We start from the raw sequence: 20,697 nt of genomic DNA on the forward strand, positions 1-20,697 counted from the left end.
CGCCAAAACATGAGTCTAATCACGAAACTCGAGGTCAAATTTTGCCAAAAAAACTCGCCGAAGGTTGAATTTCACGAAAGTCGAGGCTGCCGAAACTTGAAGGCCCACTGTAAATGTATAATAATTAGATAATAACAAGGAACTTTCTATTGCCTTTATGAATTCAGAAAAGGGGGATAGTACCTGTTATGTACATCTGCAACATTGCTCCTTCATTACTAATAATCATAATCCAACCTGTAATTCTTAAGGCAATTAAGCTTGATAAAAGTCATATATCACGTACTAATATGATATCCAATTCTCTTGTAGTCACTAACTCCTAATTTTAATTTTACAACCACTTAAGACACTATACATGTATATATAAGCAATCAGTTATTGCCTTATTAATCTTAAGTTTGCCTGAAATGCTCTGCATATTAAGGGGCTTTCTGCATGCACACCTAAATGTCATTCACTTTTGTACATTGTGACAGGCTGAAATAATCTTTAATCAGTAGTAAAAAATTGTATGAGGGGAGAGTATCTCAGTTTAAGGTATACCTGGAGGGTATTCTGAGGGTCAGTGCCCCTGCAGCTCTTTCCATGACCAGACCTCATGGTGGATTATGTCCTGAGCAACCAGGCTGTTACTGTTGGCTGCACACAGATTGACGTATGAACCGCTCTTGCTTCACACACTGAGGGTCCGGGTTCGATTTCCGGCAAGGATAGAAACAGTGGGCATGTTTCCTTACACCTGTTTTACATGTTCATCCATCAGTGAAATGGGTACCTGGGTGTTAGTCGATTGGTGTGGGACAAAACTGACCTAATTTGCCCAAAAATGCTCTGCATAATAAGGGGCTTTCTGTATAGTAGTATGTCACTGATGTCAGCTAGGACTGTATACCTTGTACATGTACTTGTAGAAATAAATATACTATTATATTATAAAGAGGCTGGGCAATGAAGAATGTGGTATAATTTTGAAAGGATGAGGTACAGAGGAAGTGAATGTACATATTTTGATATTTAGGCATGGACTTTTTTGACAGATGAGGTTATAAAAAATGAGGTGAACTATAAAACAGATGAAGAGGAAAAAGGATGGTGGAATGTTGAGGTATCTGTGGAGAGAAAGAAGGATTGAACCAGAGTATGGCAGTACCAACCCTTTTATATGGGTGTTAGGCATAGGTTTCAAACATTGTGGTATGGGGGAGGCTATAGGCAGTGGATATGTCATGTTTGTGTCCCACAGGATGGGTATGGGGTGCATAATAAACATATTAAACTAACTTGTGAGCAAAGTGTGATGTGAATATCCTGCAAAGAATTCAAAGCATAGAAATTAGAGACAGTGTAGCATTATGAAAGTAATATTCAGAGGGGGCAGAACAGAGCTTGAGGTGGTTTGTGCATTTTGAGAGGGTGGAGCAAAATAGGAAGACGAAGGAGGGTGTGAAGGTTGTCAATGGTAGGAACTTGATCATTCAGCAGGCGTAAGTGAGCGTGTCAGATCAGAATGAAAGGAGACAAGTGGTTTTGTGGATTTGATGTCATGCTGGAGTGTGAGTAAGGTAACATTTGTGAAGGGATTCAGAGAAACCAGTTAGCTGGACTTAAGAGTTCTGGAAGTGGAAAGAACAATGTCTAAACTCTGGAAGGGAGGAGATGTTGCATTGGAGCATAATCCGAATTATGTCATCACAGTTTTGGCAGAACAGTAAATGAATGATGGTGAGTGTTGAGGTAAAAAAAAAAATATCAGTTACCCATTAATTCATTGTAGTACAGATCAGTAACCCCAGCAAAGTACTGTGGCAGATGATGCTGGAGGACCAACAGTGTTGTGTTGATTTCTTCAAGAACTCCCACAACTGGGTACCACTCCTCCACGTGCTGCTGAGCCACTCTTAGCGCTGCACCATTGTTTAACTCTCTGCCCAGAATAACAGAGAAATTAATTAAATAAGGTGATATTTTTCCTATGATAAAACTAATGAATATTTATTGTCATTTACTGATTAGAAATGAAATATTCCCCTCAGTAGTCACTGATTATTAACAAGAATTTAATTAATATCTTACTGGAAACAATTTATGTATATCTTGAGTTTACTAGTGTGTATGTACTTGTCTAATTGTGGTTGCAGGAGTTGAATCATAGCTCCTGTCCCTGCTTCTTCACTGGTCACTACTAGGTTCTCAACCTGCTCCATGAGCTTTACCATACCTCATCTTAAAACTATGTATGGATCCTGCCTTCACTACATCACTTTCCAGACTTCCACTTCCTGACAACTCTATGGCTGAAGAAATGCTTTCTAACATCTCTCTGGCTCATCTGAGTCTTCAGCTTCCAATTGCGACCCCTTGTTGCTGTGTCCCATCTCTGGAACATCCTGTCTTCGTCCACCCTGTCAATTCCTCGCAGTATTTTATATGTAATTATCATATCCCCCCATCCCTCCAGTGTTGTCAGGTTGATTTCACTTAACCTTTCTTCGTAGGACATTTCCCTTAGCTCCGGGACCAGTCTTGTTGCAAACCTTGGCACTTTCTCTAATTTCTTGACGTGCTTGACTAAGCGTGGGTTCCAAACTGGTGCTGCATACTCTTAAAATGGGCCTGACGTACACGGTGTACAGAATTTTGAACGATTCTTTACTGAGGTATTGGAACTCTATTTTCAGGTTTGCCAGGTGCCCATGTGCTACAGCAGTTATCTGGTTGATGTGTGCCTCAGGAGATGTGCACTCACCCCAAGATCCCTTTCCTTGAGTAAGGTTTGCAGTCTTTGGCCCCCTAGCCTGTACTCTGGCTGCAGTCTTCTTTGCCCTTCCCCGATCTTCATGACTTTGCATTTGGTGTGGTTAAATTCCAGGAGCCAGCTGATAGACCAGGCTTGCAGCCTCTCCAGGTCCCTTTGTAGTCCTGTATAATTCTCATCCGACTTAATTACCTGGAGAGGGTTTCAGGAGTCAACGCCCCCGCGGCCCTCTCTGTGACCTGGCCTCGTGATGGATCAATGCCTGATTAATCAGGCTGTTACTGTTGGCTGCACGCAACCTGATGTACGAACCACAGCCCGGCTGGTCAGGTACTGACTTTAGGTGCCTGTCCAGCACCTTCTTGAAGACAGCCAGGGGTCTATTGGTAATCCCCCTTATGTATGTTGGGAGGCAGTTGAAGAGTCTAGGGCCCCCTGACACTTGTCTCTTGTTGTGCTAATAGCACCCCTGCTTTTCATTGCGGGGATGCTGCATCGTCTGCCAAGTCTTGTTTTCATAGGGAGTGATTTTTGTGTGCAAGTTTGGTACTAATCCCTCTAGGATTTTCCAAATGTAAATAATCATGTATCTCTCCTGCCTGCACTCTAGGAAGTACAGGTTGAGGAACTTCAAGCATTCTCAGTAATTGAGGTGTTTTATTGCAGTTATGTGTGCCATGAAGATTCTCTGTACATTTTCTAGGTCGGCAATTTCACCTGCCTTGAAAGGTGCTGTTAGTGTGCAGCAATATTTCAGCCTAGATAGAACAAGAGACTTGAAGAGTGTCATCATGGGCCTGGCATCCCTAGTTTTGAAGGTTCTCATTATCTATCCTGTCATTTTTTCTAGCAGATGCAATTGATACAATGTTGTGGTCTTTAAAAGTTAGATCCTCTGACATTATCACTCCCAGGTCGTTTACATTAATTTTTCGCTCTATCATGTGGTTGGAATTTGTTTTATACTTTGATATAGTTTTAATTTAATCACATTTTCCATATCTTAGTTGAAATTTCTCTTCATTGAACTTCATATCATATGCAAACAGGGACACTTCCCAGACTCTCCCTCCCAGCATGTCATTCATATATAACACAAACAGCACTGGTCCTAGGACTGACCACTGTGGAACTCCCATTGTGTGTGTGTGTGTGTGTGTGTGTGTGTACTCGCCTAATTGTGGTTGCAGGGGTCAATACACAGCTCCTGGCCCCACCTCTTCACTGATTGCTACTAGGTCCTCTCTCTGCTTCCAGAGCTTTGTCATACCTCGTCTTAAAGCTATGTATGGTTCCTGCCTCCACTACATCACTTGTTGGGCTATTCCACTTCCTGACAACTCTATGACTGAAGAAATACTTCCTAACATCCCTATGACTCGTCTGAGTCTTCAGCTTCCAATTGTGACCCGTTGTTTCTGTGTCCCCTCTCTGGAACAACTTCTCTCTGTCTACCTTATCTATTCCATGCAGTATTTTGTATGTCGTTATCATGTCTCCCCTGACCCGCCTGTCCTCCAATGTTGTCAGTCCGATTTCCCTCAACCTTTCTTCATAGGACATACCCCTCAGCTCCGGAACTAGCCTTATTGCAAACCTTTGCACTTTCTCTAATTTCTTGACGTGTTTGCCCAGGTGTGGGTTCCAAACTGGAGCTGCATACTCCAGTGTGGGCCTGATGTACACAGTGTACAGTGTCTTGAACGATTCCTTACTAAGGTATCGGAACGCTATTCTCAGGTTTGCCAGGCGCCCGTATACTGCAGCAGTTATCTGGTTGATGTGTGCCTCCGGACATGCTCGGTGTTATGGTCGCCCCAAGATCTTTCGCCTTGAGTGAGGTTTGCAGTCCTTGGCCACCTAGTCTATACTCTGTCTGCATTCTTCTTTGCCCTTCTCCGATCTTCATGACTTTGCACTTGGCAGGGTAAAATTCAAGAAGCCAGTTGCTGGACCACGTGTCCAGTCTGTCCAGGTCTCTTTGAAGACCTGCCTGGTCCTCATCTGATTTAATTCTCCTCATTAACTTCACATCATCTGCAAACAGGGACACCTCTGAGTCTATCCTTTCCATCATGTCATTCACATATACCAGAAATAGCACTGGTTCAAGGACCGACCCCTGTGGGACCCCGCTTGTCACAGGTGCCCGCTGTGATCCCTCATCCCATACCATGACTCATTGTTGCCTCCCTGTCAGGTATTCTCTGATCCATTTCAGTTGCCTTCCTGTTATACGCGCCTGATCCTCTAGTTTCTGCACTAGTCTCTTGTGAGGAACTGTGTCGAAGGCCTTCTTGCAGTCCAAGAAAATGCAATCAACCCACCCCTCTCTCTCGTGTCGCACTTCTGTAACTTTGTCATAGAACTCCAGAAGGTTTGTGACACAGGATTTGCCTTCCGTGAATCTGTGCTGGTTATCGTTTATAATCTTGTTCCGTTCCAGGTGCTCCACCACTCTCCTCCTGATAATCTTCTCCATGACTTTGCATACTCTACAGGTCAGTGACACTGGTGTGTAATTTAGTGCCTCTTTTCTGTCTCCTTTTTTAAAAATGGGAACTACATTTGCGGTCTTCCATACCTCAGGTAGTTGCCCAGTTTCAAGGGATGTGTTGAAGATTGTGGTTAATGGCACACACAGTATAGTATCTGCTCCCTCCCTTAGGACCCATGGGGAGATGTTGTCCGGTCCCATTGCCTTTGATGTATCAAGGCCACTTAGCAGCTTCTTCACCTCCTCAGTTGTGTGCATAACGTCCAGCACCTGTTGGTCTATTCCCTGTTGGTGTTCCCCTCTATCCTGTCTTCCCAGAGTCATTCCTGTCTCCACTGTGAATACTTCCTTAAATTTCCAGTTGAGCTCCTCGCATACCTCATGATCGTTTCTTGCGAGTTCCCCACCTTCTTTCCTCAAGCCTGATCACCTGGTCTTTGACTGTCGCCTTTCTTCTAATGTAGCTAAACAGCAGTTTCGGGTCAGACTTGGCTTTCGATGCTATGTCATTTTTGTACTGTCGCTGGGCCTCCCTCCTTATCTGTGCATATTCGTTTCTGGCTCTTCGACTGATCTTGCTTTCCTGGGTCCTGGTATTGAGGAATACAGAGACAGTGTAATAACCTATGTGACATGTCAAGATATTAATGAAAATAAGATACCAGATATACTAAGCAAATTTCCTAAATTTGTTTGTAACAGATAAGTGAACTGTAGATATGTAGATAAATAAAAACCCATATGTGCACCTGTTAACCCTTTTGGGGCCTAGTTCCTATGCCTTTTGTGTATCCATATGCTCTTGCGCTACCGTCCACAGGATGGATATGGGGTGTACAATAAACTAGTCACTTCGGTGGCAAAATCTAATCTAATCCAAGATGTACTATGGGCAAGTGTCTCAACACCCACTGCACCCTGGTACCTAGCAATACTTACCTGGTAATTAATAGACTATTGTATTTCTGATATGAAAGAGCCAGTGGAAATAAGTCACACCAATTTCCTTTATTATAATGTGTTACAAAAAGGGTGATATCTGTATAGACATCTTCAGAGAATACTAGAAACTCTCCCCCTCTAACATTCAGCCTGTTTCTGTTTTTTTGTAACAAGTAGTCTGTATTCTGGTCCAGTTATCCTTGAAAATTTTGATAAATTTTAATAGTGCTTGAGGAATGCAACTGATTGGATACTAACGAAATAAAAATTGAGAAGTTTATTAACAAATTTGTCTAGGTTGACAAAATCAAAGAAATGAATTTGATATAATTTAGGATATTAGCTCCTTCACGTCTCTTGTAGTAGCGTAGTGCTGAAGGCACTTTTCATTATGACTCAAGTACAGTCTGGTACATTATCATCAGTTATAAAAATACTAGTATATACAATTGTATGTGTGAATGTGTGTGTGTTCAAAGTTGTTTATGTCTCAGTAAGACTAGACTCCTGGAGTTTACCTGGAGACGGTTTCGGGAGTCAACGCCCCCGCGGCCAGGTCTGAGACCAGGCCTCATGGTGCATCAGGGGTCTGATAACCAGGCTGTTACTGCTGGCCGCACGCAAGCTGACGTACGAACCACAGCCCGGTTGGTCAGGTACTTACTTTAGGTGCCTGTCCAGTGCCTTCATGACAGCCAGGGGTCTATTGGTAATTCCCCTTATGTATGCTGGGAGGCAATTGAAGTCTTGGGCCCCGGACACTTATTGTGGTGTCTCTCAGTGTACTTGTGGCGCCCCTGCTTTTCATCGGGGGAATGTTGTATCTCCTGCCGAGTCTTCTGCTTTCATATGGAGTGATTTTCGTGGGCAGGTTTGGTACCAATCCTAGGACCTTCCAAGTGTAGATTATCATGTATCTCTCTCGCTTGGGTTCGAGGGAATACAGATCAAGGACTTCAACAGTTCTTAGTAGTTTAGGTGCGTTATCGTACTTATGTGTGCCGTGAAAGTTCTTTGCACGCTCTCCAGGTTTGCAATGTCGCCAGCCTTGAAGGTGGCCGTTAGTGTACAGCAGTATTCCAACCTAGAGAGCACAAGCAATTTGATGAGAATCATCATGGGCTTGGCATCCCTAGTTTTGAAGGTTCTCATTATCCATCCTATCATTTTCCTAGCAGATGAGGTAGATACATTGTTGTGGTCTTTGAAGGCGAGATTTTGTGACATTATCACTCCCAGGTCCTTCACATTACTTTTCCCCTCTACTGTATGGCTAGAATTTGTGATATACCCTGACATATTTTTAATTTCTTCAAGTTTTCCATATCTGAGTACTTGAAATTTCTCCTCGTTGAACCTCATATTGTTTTGAGTGGCCCATTCGAAGATTTGCTTGACTTAAACCGTGACTGACTAAACGTCCTCTAATAATCTATCTTCTTGACCAACAAGGCAATCAAAATAGCTTGCTTGAACAATAAGACGAATGATTCGCCAAACAGCAATAATGTAACAAACAGCAGCACAGTGTCAGGAACAAGGAGATGCAATAACGACCCTAACTGGGGACCATCAGCAGATCCTCCACATAAATCATAAAACTCCATTAATACTGAATCTAAGTTCAGCATAATGAAATCCCCAACTATGACAATGCGTAGATACCAAATAAAATAGGCCGAAGCTGTAGCTTGGGACCTGGGCTGACTTAGTGTCAGTACGACACAACCTCAGTAAAACATCGAAAATCACAAAGTCTGAACTATGCTCTGTGAGCAGAATTACATAGAGTTACAAAAAGTATGTTTCAACCCACCACCGAGATCATACTCTACCAAAACAGAGTAAATAACGAACAAACAGCCAGAGACGAAAGATGGAGAGAGAAGTGCTGATCAAGCAAGCACCAACAGAGGAGAAAGATTTCTCAGCTACAGGCAGGACATCAGGTGTGATCACGTGACTCTCCTGTGCTACTAGCTATGGTGCCAAGTACAGCCTGACACAAACAAGTGAGTGATAGTTAACAAGGTAGTTTGCCAATGGGGACAGCCAACAATAACTCTCCAACAGTGAGCACAGTGAAGTGTAAATGTTATATCCTACCTAAAGACATAGCAAAGTCAAATAATAATATAAAGCAAGATATTTTCATTTGTTAGTGGATTAAATAGGTCCACCCATTTAAGTTTGGCTTGGAAAGTTATAAATAAAATAACCAGGAAAAAGACTGGCAATGTTGCTCAAATGACCTCACAAATGACTGGTCCAAAACATCCAGGCATGAAAGCCTTCCATCTCATATTAGAAAAAAATTAGAGAGTGCTTCTGAAGAAATGTTGAAACTGATTAATTTTATGAGCCAAAATATTGATGAGTGGTTGCCTCTTCACCAAATGTGAATTAGATAATGCATTAACCAAAGGTCGAGCAACTGCTCCTGGAGAGGATGGTATAACCTATGATATTCTCAGAATTCTAAGGCACGTGCCTGATAATCCTTTGTTGGCACTGTATAATACCAGTTACATTAAGGGCGTTCTTCCTACTCCTTGGATCAATAGTCTCATTGTGCCTATCCCTAAGCCCCAACAACCTGATACATTTAGACCGATCTCCTTAACTAGTTGTCTTTGTAAAATTTTTGAAAGAATGATACTTAACAGACTGTACTATAGAATCAGACACCCATATTATTATAACTTCACAATAAAAGCAACAGACATAGCCCCACTCCACAAAAATGGCAGTAAAGCAATTGCAAAGAACTACAGGCCGATAGCACTAACATCCCATATCTTAAAAATCTTTGAGAGGGTTCTACGAAACAAGATCTCCAACCACCTGACAAGGTCCTGGATGCTGTAGAGGATAAACAAAATACAGATGTAGTATACACAGACTTTGCAAAAGCTTTTGACAAGTATGACCATGGTGTAATAGCACACAAAATGAGTGATAAAGGAATAACGGGAAAAGTTGGTAGATGGATCTACATTATTATTGTTATTATTATAATCAAGGGGGAAGCGCTAAACCCGGAGGATTATACAGCACCTCGGGGGGGATGTGGAAGGCATTCAGGCTTAATTCGGGGAACTGGAACACAGATCCAATTCCCTAAATCAAGAGCCCCTCACCAACATCAAGGAACCTTCCTTGAGGGGGATGGATCTACAACTTCCTGACAAATAGAAGGCAAAGAGTGATAGTAAACAGAGTAAAGGCCCAGGCAGCCATGGTAAAATGCTCTGTTCCACAAGGCACAGTACTCACTCCCATTCTATTCCTCATCCTCATTTCTGACATAGAGATGTAAACCATAGCTCCGTGTCTTCCTTTGTGGATGACACCCGGATTACCATGGCAGTGACCTCCATCGAAGACACCGCGAGACTCCAAGTAGACATCAACCAAATCTTCGAATGGGCCACTCAAAACAATATGAAGTTCAACGAGGAGAAATTTCAACTACTCAGATATGGGAAACTTGAAGAAATTAAAAATCTGTCAGGGTATACAACAAATTCTAACCATACAATAGAGCGGAAGAGTAATGTGAAGGACCTGGGAGTGATAAAGTCAGAAGATCTCGCCTTCAAAGACCACAACAATGTATCTACCTCATCCGCTAGGAAAATGATAGGATGGATAATGAGAACCTTCAAAACTAGGGACGCCAAGCCCATGATAATTCTCTTCAAATCGCTTGTGCTCTAGGCTGGAATACTGCTGTACACTAACGGCCCCTTTCAAGGCTGGCGACATTGCAGACCTGGAGAGTGTACAAAGAACTTTCACGGCACACATAAGTACGATAAGGCACCTAAACTACTGGGAACTGTTGAAGGTCCTTGATCTGTATTCCCTCGAACGCAGGCGAGAGATACATGATAATATACACTTGGAAGGTCCTGAAGGGATTGGTACCAAACCTGCACACGAAAATCACTCCCTATGAAAGCAAAAGACTCGGCAGGAGATGCAACATTTCCCTGATGAAAAGCAGGGGCGGCACGAGTACACTGAGAGACAACACAATAAGTATCCGGGGCCCAAGACTTTTCATTTGCCTCCCAGCATACATAAAGGGAATTACCAACAGACCCCTGGCTGTTTTCAAGAAGGCACTGGATAGGCACCTAAAGTCAGTACCTGACCAACCGGCCTGTGGTTCGTACGTCAGCTTGCGTGCGGCCAGCAGTAACAGCCTGGTTGATCAGACCCTGATCCACTATGAGGCCTGGTCTCAGACCGGGCCGCGGGGGCGTTGACCCCCGAAACCTTCTCTTGGTAAACCTGGTAAATCCACTTTCCCCCTACCTCTATGGGTTCAGGAAAGGTAAAAGTGTGCAGAATTGTACGTATTTCCACCTTCTCACTGCACACACCTCTACTAGTTTTACTACATTTCTTGATCTAAAATCTGCATTTGAAATCGCAAACAGAACCGTTATACATGAACTAGCCAAAATGAATATTGGTGGTAGTTTACTCTGCTGGATAATAGGATACCTGTCAAATAAAGTATCCTCTGTCGTCTACCAAGGCTTTGGAAGCGAGTCTAGAGAAATGTCCCTAGGTACACCGCAGGGAGGAGTTCTCAGTCCCATGCTATTTAATATTCTGATTAATGCTCTCCTAAATGCTCTACCTACCTCACCTAAACATATAGCTATAAGCTATGCTGATGACATGATCCATACAACAGGGCATAAGAAGATGAGTACCATTCTTAATGAAGTTCAAGCAATTTGTAATCTACTAGGCCTCTGTGGAAAATTGCGTTTATCTGAATGTATCATTATGTACATAACAGTAAATGAACAAAGATAATTATTATTTATCAGTTAGACAAGTAGGAATTTGGAACACCTAGGTCGCAAAAAATGTCCCCTTTCCATACCTACCGCTGTCATATCCACAAGTTGCTCTGGACCTATTAATTACAAATGAAATATGTATCACTAGGAATTCTGGTAAATATATAAATTTGTGGACTGTATATTAAAATTAATAAACGATTATATATATACAATTTACATATCAGAAGGAAAATATCTTAATATCACTCACCAATTTGACTGGAGATCAAGGTGTATCATACTCAGAAAACCTCACTGTCTATACATGAAAATAACACTGGCCAGAGTTAAACATAACAGACTTATTTGAGGTTCCTGGAGCTGTCTTGTCCAGTCGCCTGATATCTCAAGTTATGCAGGAATGCACATCCAACAATTTCAGCTTCTATTTGAGAGGTGTCGGCCCAATTTTAACCTCTAGATTATTATTATTATTATTATAATCAATAATAATAATAATAATAATAATAATAATAATAATATCTTTATTTTACTACAAGTACATGTACAGGGTATACAGTCCTAGCTGATTACAATGACATATTACTATATAGAAAGTCCCTTGTTATGCTCCGGAGGCATTTCGGGCAAATTAGGTCAGTGTCCCAGGATGCGACCCACACCAGTCGACAGTCGACTAACACCCAGGTACCCATTTTACTGATGGGGAACATAGACAACAGGTGGAAAGAAACACGTCCAATGTTTCTACTCTGGCTGGGAATTGAACCCAGGCCCTCGCCGTGTGAACCGAGAGCGTTAACCACCAGGCCACCAGAGGGGGAAGCGCTAAACCCGGAGGATTATACAGCGCCTGGGGGGGATATGGAAGGCATTCTGGCTTAATTCGGGGAACTGGAGCACAGATCCAATTCCCTAAATCAAGAGCCCCTCACCAACATCAATTTTAACCTCTAGAGCACGAAAATTCTTCTTATTATTCACTAACGTTCTGTTCAATTCAAACAACAATGGCGAGTCTCTTCTGCGCAGGCGCAGGCTTCCCATTTTTTTATAACATAATTTTTATTAAATACAGTATGGCCATCTATTTACATATAACTACTGTATTTCTGGAAAATATATACAGTATTTTCCACAGCCTCATCATATCTTCCTCTAAAACAAGCAAAAGACATCCCCCATCCATGTATTTGCAGGGTGAAAACATTAGCTACGTTAAAACTTAATATCTTGGTGTAGATGTACCCTTTAACAACTCCACTACACCACAACTAAATAAGAAATGCAAAGATAGGCTAAATGCTCTCAAAGCTGTTGCTGGCTACAATCCCAACTATGGTGCTAATGTGAGAATCGCGATAATGATGTACATAGCCTATGTTAGGTCCTTAATTGATTATACTCCCATGTTGATATTAGCTAGAGGAAGTTCTCTCCCACCCTTGGAGTTAATGCAAAATGAAGCTCTCAGAATTATTCTTGGGTGTTCCAAATCTACAAAGGCTTTTAATTTGAGGAAGGAGCTTGGTGTTTCTAGTATCAGTGATAGGATTGTTGAGATTAACACTGTACTCGGTATTAGAATGTTAAGAAATGAACCAGACTGTCAAAATTAATCTTACCAAGTGTCTAGAGGTAAATACACACAGATCTAAATGGATTGTGAAAACGTGCAATTACATTAAGTTTTATAACCTGCATGAACTGTATCACTGTAGGCAACAAGAGCATTTCACCCCTCCATGGAAGATGTGCTCATTTAATATCACATACCTGCAAGTCCCTCCCAAGAAGCTCATTGCTAATAATCCCTTTTTTAAATCACTTTTTAAAGCAACTGCTCTTGAAGAAATTTCTGGCAGGGCTGCATCTGCTCTTGTTGCCACCTCTCTAGTTAAGAACGATAATAAACTTGTTGAGTTAGGCATAAGAATTAACAGCTGGGCGTCTACACTGCAAACTGAATTGTTTGCAATCCTAATGGCGCTAAAGCCATTGGCAGACGATGCACCATCCCCCCAATGAAAAGCAGGGGTGTCACTAGCACGTTAAGAGACCATACAATAAGTGTCAGGGGCCCGAGACTGTTCAACTGCCTCCCAGCACACATAAGGGGGATTACCAACAGACCCCTGGCAGTCTTCAAGCTGGCACTGGACAAGCACCTAAAGTCAGTTCCTGATCAGCCGGGCTGTGGCTCGTACGTTGGTTTGCGTGCAGCCAGCAGCAACAGCCTGGTTGATCAGGCTCTGATCCACCAGGAGGTCTGGTCACAGACCGGGCCGCGGGGGCGTTGACCCCCGGAACTCTCTCCAGGTAAACTCCAGGTAAAGCTAATTTATGACACTGAGCTTGACTATCATCATTACTGATTCTCTGTCATCAATGAAGGCTCTTGACTCATATAATGACTCCAGCAACATGCTCATTGGAGAAGCCAGGTATAAATACTCAAAAATCCGAGACACAGGAATTAATGTACAGTTGCTATGGATCCCATCACACATTGAATTACTCCTTCATGATAAAGTTGATATGTTAGCCAAGAAGAGTACCCAGAAGGAGAATGTAGAATATAACTTTGGTATAACTGTGTCTAGCATTAGGAATAATATTAGGAGAGAAGCAAATAATGAAAATGATTGTTATAGGAATGCAGTTAGAAGCCTGAGTAGATCTATAACCCACTATGATAACATGAACGTAGATAAGTATGTTTATGGAGCAACTTGCAATGTGAACAGACTGACTGATGTTGTAGTGGCCAGGCTTAGGCTTGGTTACAAGTACTTCTGGCAGTTTGGGAGACACACAGATGATGATCAAACTAAATGTAAATTATGTGATCAGGCATATGGTCACTCTCTTGAACACTATGTGCTTAATTGTCCACTTACTGAGGAATACAGACAGACAGTATAATAACCTGCTACTACTACTAATAAGTGATAGTACTCATGGTAACTGAGGCTGACTAACCTGCAGTACTCTTGGTGACCACAAAAATATGGTATAGTAAGGTCATAGTGATGACCAGTGATGAAGGTACACTCCTCACTGGCAGCAAGAAGACAGTCTTCTAGAGTAGCATGAGGGGGTGAAGGTGATGTTTGGTACCCGGGAGGAGTCATAGCACCAGGACGTAGTGTCACTCGCTTATAGTAAAATCTGTGGAATATAACACATTTTGTTGTTAATAAGATCATAATAATTCCCACGTTAGGAAAGATTGTGGCTATTAGTGGTGTAACCATGTATGGAGTCCCCCACATGCAAATACTACTGTTTTTTTAATGACTAATTTTCACTGTATAATGCTGACCAGTGACAACGAAAGCATGGCATTTTGGGAAATTTCATGTAGATACTGAAAGTCATATATTTTTTAAAAGCGGTTTCTTTGATTTTATCAACATCTTATGACCTTTCACACCGCCAAATTAAATGCTGGTTGTGCTGCTGGTGGCAAAACAAGGATTGAAGTTTTCCAGGTGTTAAAATCAAGTTTAAAAAAAAAACAGAAAAACTAATGTAAAAGACCTGGGAGTGATCATTGCAGAGGATCTCACTGTCAAAGACCGTAACACTGTATCAATCGCATTTGCTAGAAATATGACAGGATCGATAATGAAAACCTTCAAAACTAGGGATGCCAAGCCCATGATGACACTCTTCAGGTCGCTTGTTCTATCTAGGCTGGAATATTGCTACACACTAACAGCACCTTTCAAGGCAGGTGAAATTGTTGACCTACAAAATGTACAGAGAACCTTCACGGCGCGCATAACGGAGATAAAACACCTCAATTACTGGGAGCGCTTGAAGTTCCTGAACCTGTACTCCTTGGAACGCAGGCGGGAGAGATACATGATTATATGCACTTGGAAAATTCTAGAGGGACTACTACAAAACTTGCACTCGAAAATCACTCCATATGTAAGCAAGACTCGGCAGACGATGCAACATCCCTCCAATGAAAAGCAGGGGTGTCACTAGCACGTTAAGAGACAAGTGTCAGGGGCCCTAGATTGTTCAATTGCCTCCCAGCATACATAAGGGGGATTACCAATAGACCCCTGGCTGTCTTCAGGAAGACCCTGGACAGGCACCTAAAGGGACAGGTTCACCATCCGCGGCGCGAGAAACGAAAATACTAATTTGGAAAATATGGAAAATGAGTTTTGTTAACAGAAAAAGTTTAAGAATCTGGCAACATTTTGGTGAAAATCCCATTGTAATACAATGTTTGTACAGGAAATTATAGCTATTTGAACATGTCTGGTGACTTCCGCCTTGTAAATATAGCCGTGTACGAGGTGATTTTTTTTTATTTTTTTTTTTAAATTTTTGTCTATTTTTCTTTCTAATACACTAAATTTACCACTGAACATCATTTTTTTTTCTTATTCGCCGGTACTCTCCCGCCCGGGTCTTTTCCAAGTAGTGGTGACCCGGCCTTGGCTCCCTATCTGGGGAGTATCTCGAGACCTAAGTCTCCCATGGGAGGAGGTACAAGTACCCCCTCATCTTTGGGACCAAGTGTCCCCAGGCCTAGCCACAGTCCCCGCCCTCACGGGGCTCGTAGGGAGAAGCTAGGCCTCTGGTCTGCCATCTGCCCCGCCCCGAAGGGGCTCGTGGGGATGGCAGTCTTATCATTAGTGTGGGAGGAGCTAGAAGGAAGGTCCAACGAGCATTTGACTTCGTCAGCAGTCTGGTCGTCGATCACAATATGTCTTTATACTGACGCTGTTATTACTAATAAACTTTATCTGCTTGTACAATTTATTCAATAGTGATACCAGACATAAGATAAATTAGATAAAAGTATAATAAAGACGGCCAAAATAATATTATTAGCATATTATACCGGAGGGTGGCCGCCGTCAAAATGGTTTAGCTAAGTTCCTGACTATGAAAGAATGGTTTTCTCTCTTATCTCTGGTCTCTTACTAAAGAAAACGGTATAATACACATAAGAAGTCACTCATATTTCATAGAAAAACCCAAAAGTCGTGCGAATTTCGTGATTTTTTTATGTAAGCAAATGTGCGCGCGTTTACCCCTATGTCTGGAAAGTAAGATTTTGGCCTATTTCTTCACAGTACGTCATTATTATTGATTATATTGAAATGATTTGAACAGATAATATAAAACAAAGTGTGTTTGAATATCCAATAAAAAAATAAATACAGTACATACTGTACATGTATTTATTTCTTTGCTAAGGTTACATTGTGTGTTTACATATCATAAAATGACTGGAGCAAAGAAAACCGCTATCATGCCTAGGCATTTCGGGCAGATTTAACCTAATACTTATAAGGTTTAAGCTTGCTACCACCTGCAGCTCACAAGACTGCCATCCCCACGAGCCCCTTTGGAGCGGGGCAGATGGCAGACCAGAGGCCTAACTTCTCCCTACGAGCCCCGTTAGGGCGGGGACTGTGGCTAGGCCTGGGGACACTTGGTCCCAAAGATGAGGGGGTACTTGCGAATAAGAAAAAAAAATAATACTTATAGACTACTTAAATCTAGACAGGCGAACAGTAGTAGAATACAAATATCAAAACTTTGGGGTCCAGTCCCTGGACTCATTATGTACCTCTGTAATCTGTAAATACCTTTGTAACTTGTCATGACTGTGACCAGATCTACCTGGAGTTCATTACCTTTGTAACTTGCTCAGCTATCAAACTTTGGGGCCCAGTCCCTGGACCCATTATGTACCTCTGTAATCTTTATTATTATTATTAAAGATTCGCCGGTATTCTCCCGGCCCGGGCCTTTTCCAAGTGGTGGCCTGCCTTGGCTCCCTGTCTTGGGAGTGTCTGAGACCTAAGTCTCCCATGGGAGGAGGCACAAGTACCCCCTCATCTTTGGGACCAACTGTCCCCAGGCCTAGCCACAAGCTAGGCCTCTCTGGTCTACCATCTCCGCCACAAGGGAGCTAATGGGAATGACAGGCTTGTGAGCTGCAAGCTCTGGCTCAGGCACCTACCCTACCCTAGAAGGGCTGGGCATGGTGTCGATGTGTAATCTTTTTTTTTTTTTATTCGCCGGTATTCTCCCGGCCTGGGTCTTTTCCAGTAGTGGTGACCCGGCCTTGGTTCCCTATCTGGGAAGTGTCTCGAGACCTAAGTCTCCCATGGGAGGAGGTACAAGTACCCCCTCATCTTTGGGACCAATTGTCCCCAGGCCACAGTCCCCGCCCTCACGGGGCTCGCAGGGAGAAGCTAGGCCTCTGATCTGCCATTTGCCGCGCCCCAAAGGGGCTCGTGTTGATGGCAGTCTTGTGAGCTGCAGTGTAATCTTTTGACTACCACCAACAGGATTAAAATTAAATTAAAATTAAAATTCTTTATTTCTATATTAATATTACAATGTGGTTTTATGTAATAATGGCTTAATAGTTAAGAGATAATTAAAGTATTTGGGGGAGTTGCTCTGAATTTGGTTGAGGTTCAGCAGGTGTGGGTATGTTGACAGTTACTTTAATATCTTTATTATGCACCATACCCATCCTGTGGGCGGTAGTCAAAAGATTACAGTGGCACATATTTGCTGACCTAGAAAATGTACAGAGAACCTTCACGGAGCGCATAACGGAGATAAAACACCTCAATTGTTGGGAGAGCTTGAAGTTCCTGAACCTGTACTCCCTGGAGCGCAGGCGGAAGAGATACATGATTATATACACCTGGAAAATCCTAGAGAGAGTAGTACCGAACTTGCACACGAAAATCACTCACAACGAAAGCAAAAGACTTGGCAGACGATGCAACATCCCCCCAATGAAAATCAGGGGTATCACTAGCACGTTAAGAGACAATACAATAAGTGTCAGGGGCCCGAGACTGTTCAACTGCCTCCCAGCATACATAAGGGGGATTACCAATAGACCCCTGGCTGTCTTCAAGCAGACACTGGACAAGCACATAAAGTCGGCACCTAAAGTCGGCACCTGACCAGCCTGGCTGTGGTTCGTACGTAGGATTGCGTGCAGCCAGCAGTAACAGCCTGGTTGATCAGGCCCTGATCCACCATGAGGCCTGGTCACAGACCGGGCCGCGGGAGCGTTGACCCCCGGAACTCTGTGCAGGTAAACTCCAGGTAGGAACTTCACCCAAAACTTCTAGGCCGAACTAGTAAATTCGCCCTTTGAAACTGAATAAAATTTCCGTTCAAGTGACTGCTCTTTCAGTGGTTCAGGGACACATCCTCGACTGCAATGGAAACATGATTCCTAATAGGATGCTAGTTGTCAATTTCAGTTTTGTCTTCCTGGTAGCTTGAAGTTGAGGACATTAAGACCTCAGAAGTATACCGGTAAGGTAAACCATTAACAAGTTAAACTCTTCAAATTAAAGATAGTTAGGAATACATTTCCTTTAGTTTCAAAATATGTCCTCACCTCCTTCTTCAGTACATAGAAGCCCAGCTATTAAATATTTTCTATTGATTCCCCATGCCTCCTCTGATTTTATTATTATAATCAAGGGGAAGCGCTAAACCTGTAGGATTATACAGCGCCTGTGGGGATGTGGAAGGTATTCAGGCTTAATTCGGGGAACTGTAGCACATATCCAATTCCCTAGATCAAGAGCCCCTCACCAGCATCAAGGAACCTTCCTTGAGGGGATGCCTCCTCTGAAATCTTATATCTTACGTTCCTCACAGTTTGAGAACTTCAGTTTCAGTATTTACCAGGAAATTATTGGAATTTAGCTTGTCGCATGCGCTCTTGGAAGACCACTCACGGAATTTAGGCATTCCGTTAACTTAAAGTGTTTGATGAAATTTATGTAAGTATTAACCCTCCCAGGAGGATGCAGTAATGTTGGTGAAGGGCTCTTGATCTGAGGTTCAGTACATTATTTGATTTGCATATTTACATTTGCAATTTCACTTGTCTTAATTGGGGGCTATTAATACGTAGCAATATTAGTCTAGAGTTGAGTATCATCCCCGGCTTTAAGCATCTTTGTCTTTTCTAAGATTTTTGTGTTGTAATTTGTGAATGTCTTGTCTAATCAGCTTCAAACTTTGTTACGTAAGTGTTAATTTAGGCCTTGTACATAATTTTAAGTTTTTACAATGATTTCATATACTAAATTAAATATAACTGAACATAGGGTCCACAGTGTATCTTAGAGAAAGATTCTGACGGTAAATAGGCTATAAACCTGGAGGTTACCTGGAGGTTATTCCGGGGATCAACGCCCCCGCGGCCCGGTCCATGACCAGGCCTCCCGATGGATCAGGGCCTGATCAACTAGGCTGTTACTGCTGGCCGCACGCAGTCCAACGTACGAGCCACAGCCCGGCTGATCCGGCACTGACTTTAGGTATCTGTCCAGCTCTCTCTTGAAGGCAGCCAGGGGTTTATTGGCAATTCCCCTAATGCTTGATGGGAGGCTGTTGAACAGTCTTGGGCTGTGGACACTTATGGTGTTTTCTCTTAGTGTACCAATGGCGCCCCTACTTTTAATTGGGGGCATTTTACATCGCCTGCCCAGTCTTTTACTTTCGTAGGGAGTGATTTCTGTGTGCAGATTTGGGACCATTCCTTCCAGGATTTTCCAAGTGTAGATTATGATATATCTCTCCCTCCAATTTTATTAAAAAAAAAATGTGATGAGAATGCCTCTTCTAAACGGCTTGAAACTTTATACACTGATACATCAAAATGAAAGGAAAATTTACTGTTTTTGGGTAGGTACAAATTAACATTTTTTAACAATTAAAAATAGGGGATTATTGGTTTTCATACGATAACTGGGGAATAATTCTTGTGATTGGCCTGGTTGATCAGGCTCTGATCCACCAGGAGGCCTGGTCACAGACCGGGCCGCGGGGGCGTTGACCCCCGGAAGTCTCTCCAGGTAAACTCCAGGTAAACTCACTGGAGGTCACAGCGACTGACTGCATGAGAAGCAGTCAGGCTAGATTCAAGAAAATGGAAGACAGGATTATTTCCTTTGATCAAGAGCCCCTCAAACTTTCAAGGCTGATGTATAAGTGCTGTATAAGTGCAATTATTCCAATATCATTCAACAAATTAGGATACTGGTTTCTGTGACAGCCTTTGATTGCCTCTTCAGATCAGCTTCACATTGTCATCATTGATGTATCTTAGAGGAAATTTTGGATTGCCACTGGACTGTGCAGGCACCAATTTGCATATATGGTGCCAAGCCCACGTTTAACCTAGAAGTTCAAATAAACTTCAAACTGATAAAGGGGAAACACCAACCTTGAGGCCATCTTCTCTACAGGATCCCTGACAAGGCTAAAGTAGACGGGCATTTTGAGGTTCAGTGATGTGAAGTTAGTGAAGTAAACATGACGGTCGAAGCTCACTCGTAGCTCTGGTGTCTCCTGAATCTTCTCTTCTATCTTAGCTGCCAAGTCCCACTGCCAGGAAATTATAATTTAGTGAATTATTAACCAACAAACCAGTCGGACTATTATTTTCTTTTAACTGAAAAACTGCTGCTTTTCCATTTTACATTTTACACGGTGTCCCGTGGCGTGGTAGCAAAAGCTCTCGTATCACACGGTGATGGTCCGGGTTCGATTCCCGGCAAATTGTAGAAATATTGATGTCAGCTAGGCCTGTATACCTTGTACATGTACTTGTAGAAATAAAGATATATTACTATTATCCAAAA

At 42.5% G+C, this 20,697-nt stretch overlaps 1 protein-coding gene across 3 annotated transcripts in view; it reads right to left on the reverse strand.

Moving 5' to 3' along the window:
• Positions 1-20,697, reverse strand: part of LOC128701823 (heparan sulfate 2-O-sulfotransferase pipe-like) — a 96,577-nt gene that overhangs the window by 21,011 nt on the left and 54,869 nt on the right. For all 3 annotated transcript variants that reach the window (XM_070099869.1, XM_070099867.1, XM_070099868.1), the window contains exons 4-6: positions 20,280-20,440; positions 14,006-14,194; positions 1,761-1,927 (exon numbers count right to left, since the gene is read on the reverse strand). In XM_070099869.1, the coding sequence (XP_069955970.1) occupies positions 1,761-1,927; positions 14,006-14,194; positions 20,280-20,440 (517 nt within the window). The remainder of the gene's footprint in view (positions 1-1,760; positions 1,928-14,005; positions 14,195-20,279; positions 20,441-20,697) is intronic.

This window comes from Cherax quadricarinatus, chromosome 69 (assembly GCF_038502225.1).
Source record: "Cherax quadricarinatus isolate ZL_2023a chromosome 69, ASM3850222v1, whole genome shotgun sequence".
NCBI lineage: Eukaryota > Metazoa > Arthropoda > Malacostraca > Decapoda > Parastacidae > Cherax > Cherax quadricarinatus.